This window comes from Bison bison, unplaced genomic scaffold (assembly GCF_000754665.1).
Source record: "Bison bison bison isolate TAMUID 2011002044 unplaced genomic scaffold, Bison_UMD1.0 scf7180017864338, whole genome shotgun sequence".
Taxonomy (NCBI): domain Eukaryota; kingdom Metazoa; phylum Chordata; class Mammalia; order Artiodactyla; family Bovidae; genus Bison; species Bison bison.
This window is the reverse complement of record NW_011494910.1, coordinates 4594897-4600532: the sequence shown is the minus strand read 5'-3', so window position 1 is coordinate 4600532 and position 5636 is coordinate 4594897. Positions and strand designations below refer to the sequence as shown.

General features: G+C 52.4%; 1 protein-coding gene across 1 annotated transcript in view; it reads left to right on the top strand.

Moving 5' to 3' along the window:
* The window catches only part of FCAMR (Fc receptor, IgA, IgM, high affinity), a 13316-nt gene extending 10747 nt beyond the window's left edge, over positions 1 to 2569 (top strand). Inside the window, exons 5-7 of the mRNA XM_010854265.1 lie at positions 3 to 184; positions 855 to 1009; positions 1878 to 2569. Of these exons, the coding sequence (XP_010852567.1) occupies positions 3 to 184; positions 855 to 1009; positions 1878 to 2047 (507 nt within the window). The 3' untranslated portion in view covers positions 2048 to 2569. The remainder of the gene's footprint in view (positions 1 to 2; positions 185 to 854; positions 1010 to 1877) is intronic.
* The last annotated feature ends 3067 nt before the right edge of the window (positions 2570 to 5636 follow it).

The window sequence follows — 5636 nt, the reverse complement described above, 5'->3', positions numbered from 1 at the left end:
GGACCATCCCGGCTGCGGCTGTGTGGACCTCAGAGCCAACCCGTATAGAGATGGCATCTGCGGAGGGAAGCAGTGAAGGTGACCTGGACACCCCTGCAGGAGACGGTGGTCCCCGCGTGATGCCGAGCCAGGCCCTGGCAGGGGGGCCCCCCGGGCTCCCGACCGAGGAGTCTTCCGTAAAGAGGTAATCCCCAGGCCCCCCTCCCCTGGGGCTGCACCTCTGCCCGCTCCCTCAGTGAGCTCAGCTTCATGTGCCCCTGGGTCTGCTCACTCCTCTCCTCCCCCTCTGTAGCCTCAGGACAGTTAAGGGCAGAGGTCACGGGGGTCAGAATGCTCCCTCCTTCCAAGGTCCTCACTGGGATAATGCCGTCTGAGTATTTTCACGTGACTGAGCAAACATCTAAGCAACAGAATATTTAGAATATTTAGGTGGGACTGTTGGGACTTTTCGTTTCTTAAAGATGAGGAAACAAAGCTCCAGCGGGTGGCAAGGTGGGGTGGCGGGGTGACTCACCGAAGCCACAAAGAGAGACTTTGCAGCAGAACCAAATGCCTAGCGTGGATTCCCTGACCCTGACTCAGTTCTCTTGGCCCCTGTGGCCCACTGGCAGGGACCCCACACAGGTGGTTGGGGAGGGGCAGGACTGAGGACTTGGGAACCGGCAGGCAGGGGACCGCGTCCCAGGTCAGCGACTAACCCGCCAGCCGTGGAACAAGGGCGGCCAACCGGCCCAGGCCTCCACGTCGCCTCTGTAAAATAAGGGGTGCGGCCCCAGGGCCTTGGCTTCCTGGGGTGCTCCAGGCCCCCCTCTCTTGTGCTTTTCTGACGCCCACTCCTGCTGCTTCCTCTGCAGCATTTCTCTGGAAGAGAAGAACTTCTCTGGGATCCTGACTCCGGTCTCATCGGTGCTGTGCCTGCTTATGCTGGTGACCTTTGTTCTATGGAAAAGGAAGCTCCAGAGGAAAGGGAGCTGTGAGTGGGGTCTAACTCGCCCCAGGCCCGCAGAGGGTAGGGCTCGTTCCCCTCTGACACCCTCAGGACTGGGGCGGGTCAGGGCCGGGGCCAGCACTGCTGGATGCGGAAATGCTAAATGCTAGTCTGGGCCATGCCAGCCAAGCTTGGCCTTGGTTCCTTTATCTGTCAAATGGGAAAGTCATCTGTTTATTTATGTCCTGGTAATGTCCGAGAGCCTAGGGAGACGTTCTTCAGAGAATGGTGAGACTGTTGCTCAGTGTAGGCCTGCTGCTGCTGCTGCTGCTAACTTGCTTCAGTCGTGTCTGACTCTGTGCGACCCCATAGACGGCAGCCCACCAGGCTCCCCCATCCCTGGGATTCTCCAGGCAAGAACACTGGAGTGGGTTGCCATTTCCTTCTCCAATACATGAAAGTGAAAAGTGAAAGTGAAGGCGCTCAGTCGCGTCCGAGTGTTAGCGACCTCATGGACTGCAGCGCACCAGGCTTCTCCATCCATGGGGTTTTCCAGGCAAGAGTACTGGAGTGGGGTGCCATTGCCTTCTCCGCAGTGTAGGCTTAGGAACCACGTGAACAATGCTAGCAGCAGACAGGAGTGCAGGGCCCAGAGGTGCAGCCAAACTATACCTGCACCCTCTGCAGACCTCTTACAGCACCAAGCCCAGGTTTAAACACATCTAAAGCAACTGCTCCACTGTGGTTAGATGTGGCGAAGAAAGGGTGAGATACTGTGGGAGCAAGAAAAAGGAGCTAAGCTTCCCAGACCCAGGGCCCTGACGGCCTGGCCCAGTGTCTGCGGATCTAAGGGTCAGGAAGCCCTTGACGCTTGCAGCGGGTGAGGGTGGTTTTTGGGGAGTCGGGCTCAGCGCCCAGGACCCTCACAGTGTGCTCCGTGTCTGTGCAGCTCAGAAGACAGGAAGGTCCTCAGGGGTCACCTTGATTCAGATAACACAGTTCCCGGAGCTGGGCCTCCAGCCAGGCCAGCCACCCCCGGTGGGAAGGAAGAGGCTCCAAGTTGACCCTCCTCCCCTCCACGCCAGCCTGAGTCTCCCGGCGAGAGACCCAGGACCCTAAGGAATGGAAGGATAAGCCACTCGGTCACTGTGGAAGAGGAACCAGGACTGAATACCATAGCCCAGCTTCTTCTCTTCCTTCCTCCATGTGAAGAGCCGGGGCAGAGGGAGCTGGCGGGGTGGGACTCCATCTAGGGAGACAAAGGCTGGGCCAAGGAAGGTCGAGCATTTTCCACGGCCATAAGTGACACTGTGACTCAAAGAAGGCTGCCAGAAAGAATCAGTTCACTACTGGTGGAGGTCAGTGGACCCGGATAAGGCATGAAATTTCCATTCCTGGAGGTTTGAAAATAGGAGAGGCTTCCAATCAGAGTGCAATGTTAACAAAATTTCAACCATCACTCCTAGCCCCTGTAGGTGCCCCCTTTTCTGATGCCTCTTAGCACCCAGCCTACTGCACACGTTTGATTATTCATTTCCAGTAGATTCTAAGCTCTGGGGGCAGTAATTGCATGTTGTCCTTTTCACCATGTCCCCGAAGAACTTCAGCTCAGTAGAACCCCCAATAAATAAGTGTACTGAATGGCTGACTGGAGGGGCGTGGTCTCTGTGGCCTCTGGTGACCCTGCCCATGAAGATGCTCTGAAGCACTTTCAATGTTGGGGGGGTGCCCATAGATGATCCCACAGGTCCCTACATGGGGACCAAGAGAAAGAACACTTGTTCCCCATTCATCCCTCCCCATTTGGCCCCATACACATGATGCTGTAGACCTTTTGACCCAGTCAAGATTTTCTGGGATTTTCCTAAGTTCATGAAGGAGAAGGGTATTTTTCAGTAGATTCTCATCTTCTTCATAAAGCTCCTCTTATTCAACTGCTTATAAATCCCTGATGCCAAGGACTGTTGATAAAGCTGGAAAGAGGTTATGGTAAGAGGGGTGGATAAGAAAGAAGATAGCCAAGAGGAATTTTATGTGGATTCTGCTTTGTGACCATTTCATCACATGCTTATTGGGGGTTTTGCTCTAGTCCCGGGTATCATGTCTCGTCAGGTGTCACCTCTGCTCTTTCACTTTGCCGGATCTGTCAACAAGCTGTCTGAGCTTCACGTTTGGACAGAGCAGCCCTCAAGCAATGGAAGAGAAGGGAAAGAAAGGCTCCACCATCAAGTCAGGAATTGTCAGGTAGATATTCCCAGAAAGCTCAGCCCGGCCTCCTAAGCTGTCAGCAGCACCACAAATCCTACCTTGCTGCCCCTGCAAAGCTGGGGCTGAACCCAGACACTGTCCAGAGAGCATAAATATGAAACGCTCTTCATGGTTTGGGAGAGAAAGGCTCACTGTTTTGGATAAGCAGTGAAGTTGCCTGCACCTAACCAAATGGATTACAGGACTTTAGCACTAATAGATCCTCAGAGATCAACCAGTCTAAAACCCACTGCCCAGGGTGAGATAACTGAGACCCTGTGGCAGCAAAACAGCTTGCTGAAAGTCACTCAGTTAACCCAGTTAGGACTGGCAGGATGAGGACTAGAAAAGGGAACTCATGACCTTGACCTAGCGCTTTCCTCACTTCACCTTTGCTAAACACCATATCAGAGCAAAACTCATCATCAAAACTCAGGAATCAAAGACACCACACCCCTGGCTCTAGACCATTTTCATGCACATGATCTCAGGGGCCTGCTTCAAACACCTGTAAGAGAGACAGAAGAGCCACCGTCATCCCATCCAACCGATGTGGAAACAGGCCCTCAGGGGTATAGAGTTCAACCACAGTCCCTCAGCTCATGGCATGCAGGAATGGGAGCAAATCAGACTATACAGGGTCCTATACACTCCAGCAGTGTTTTCCAGAGGCATCCACAAAACGCTAGCTTCTGAGGACTGTTACTAGCTATTCTGAGGAAAAGGTTTGGTAGATCAAAGAAATTTGGGAAACATGGCTTAAACCAAAAGCAGGTTTTGTGCAGGAATTTTGGAAGACTTTAATACACCAAGGTGCATTATGAATAGCCCTGGTGGGAGGGTCAGGGGACATTGTACGTGTTTCCTCGGGTTTTGGACTATCGTGTTTAGCTTGAAGTGACCTCACAAGACTGGGCTCCTCAAATCGCTCCTTGTTTGGGGAAGCCTGATGCACTGAATCAGGGGTTACAAACCTTTTCTATAAAGGGCCAGAAAGCAAATACTTCAGACTTTGCAGGCTGTAAAGCCTCTGTTGCAACTGCTCCACTCTGCCCTGGCAACCCAGAAGTGGCCAAAAACCATCCTGAAGTGAATAACTTTTGGCTGTGTTCCAACAAAACTATTTACAGAAGCAGGCCACAGGCTGGATCTGGCTCAAGAGCGGTAATTAATTTACAGCCTTAGTGCCAATCCCTGCATTAAACCGTAAAACCAACTGAGGCTCTCCACTTCCCACTCTGATATGAAGGATCTGACCCCAACCTCCTCAACAGCTTCCCTTGACCACCCTTTGCTGGCACCTTCCTCCTTCTGAGCCCTTGTAAGCCTCTATCTGGGATGCAGCAGTTGGGCATTCTGCCTGACCACCTGCCTGGGGGAGGGAGGGCACCTGGGGGCCAGAGTGTTGTCCAAGGGGTTGGGGTCAGGGGCAGCTTCCAGAAGTAGGAGAGGCTGCCAAACCAGAGTGTTCCAAGGAAAGCTGAGGTCCACCAGCGGGGAGAGCCAGTACAAGCTCAAAGGGATGGAGCAGAGCCAAGACCAAAGTCTTTGGAGCTGAGCAGAGATAAGATCTGAGTGAAATCTTGGCCAGGAAGGAAGTGGGGGAACCCCTAAGGCTTAAGGCACTCCTTTATGGGCTTAAGGTGCTCCTTTATGGGCTAACGGATACTTGGAGAGGGGCAAGGGCCAGGATTTAAAGGGCCAAAGGCAAAGGAGGCTAAGAAGGCCATGGCCACCGCTGGGAACTGTCAGCGCTCTGGTTTTTAATCTCTTATCCCCAGCTAGCTTGATACCCACATCTCTGGGATGAGAAGCAGGGGGACTTCCATCTCTGAAGCTAGAATCAGCCAAGTGTCCATAGGAAGTATCCAAGATACAGGGAAGCACTCCCTTTCCTAAGATCAAGCATGTTCTCTGGATTAGGGAGCAACCCTCCCAAGTCTCACCTTGCTACATAACAATGCTGCTGCTGTTCATTGAGCATCTCTACCAAGCAGGCACACTCCCGGGTGTTTTCACGTTCTACGTTCACTTGATGCAACATTTCTATAAAGTAGGCAAGATAATCCCCATTTTACAGATGAGAAGACCGAGGAGACAGAAAGCGGCCAGGAGCCACTGAACACAAGGCAGCCACAAACGAAATCCTTGATCATGGCACTGCACCACCGTGCTTGGACTTCCAGCTTGCTTATTTTGGTCACATGCTTCCCTGTTTAAGATTCTAGAGAAGTCCTTGTTTTCCTCTTTTAGGCCTGTGTGTAAAAAGTCTCATAATCATTTCCAGTAATTTGTTCTCTTCAGTCACTGAGCTGACCTATTCCTGTCCTGGCTAAGTGAAGTGGAAAAGTTCAGAGAGCTGGAGCTAAGTGAGAAAACTTCACTGACCAGCCCTGAGGTCCTTACTGGCATTTGCAAAAATCCAGCTCAGATCCTAACCGCTTGCAGGGGTGTCCATCTG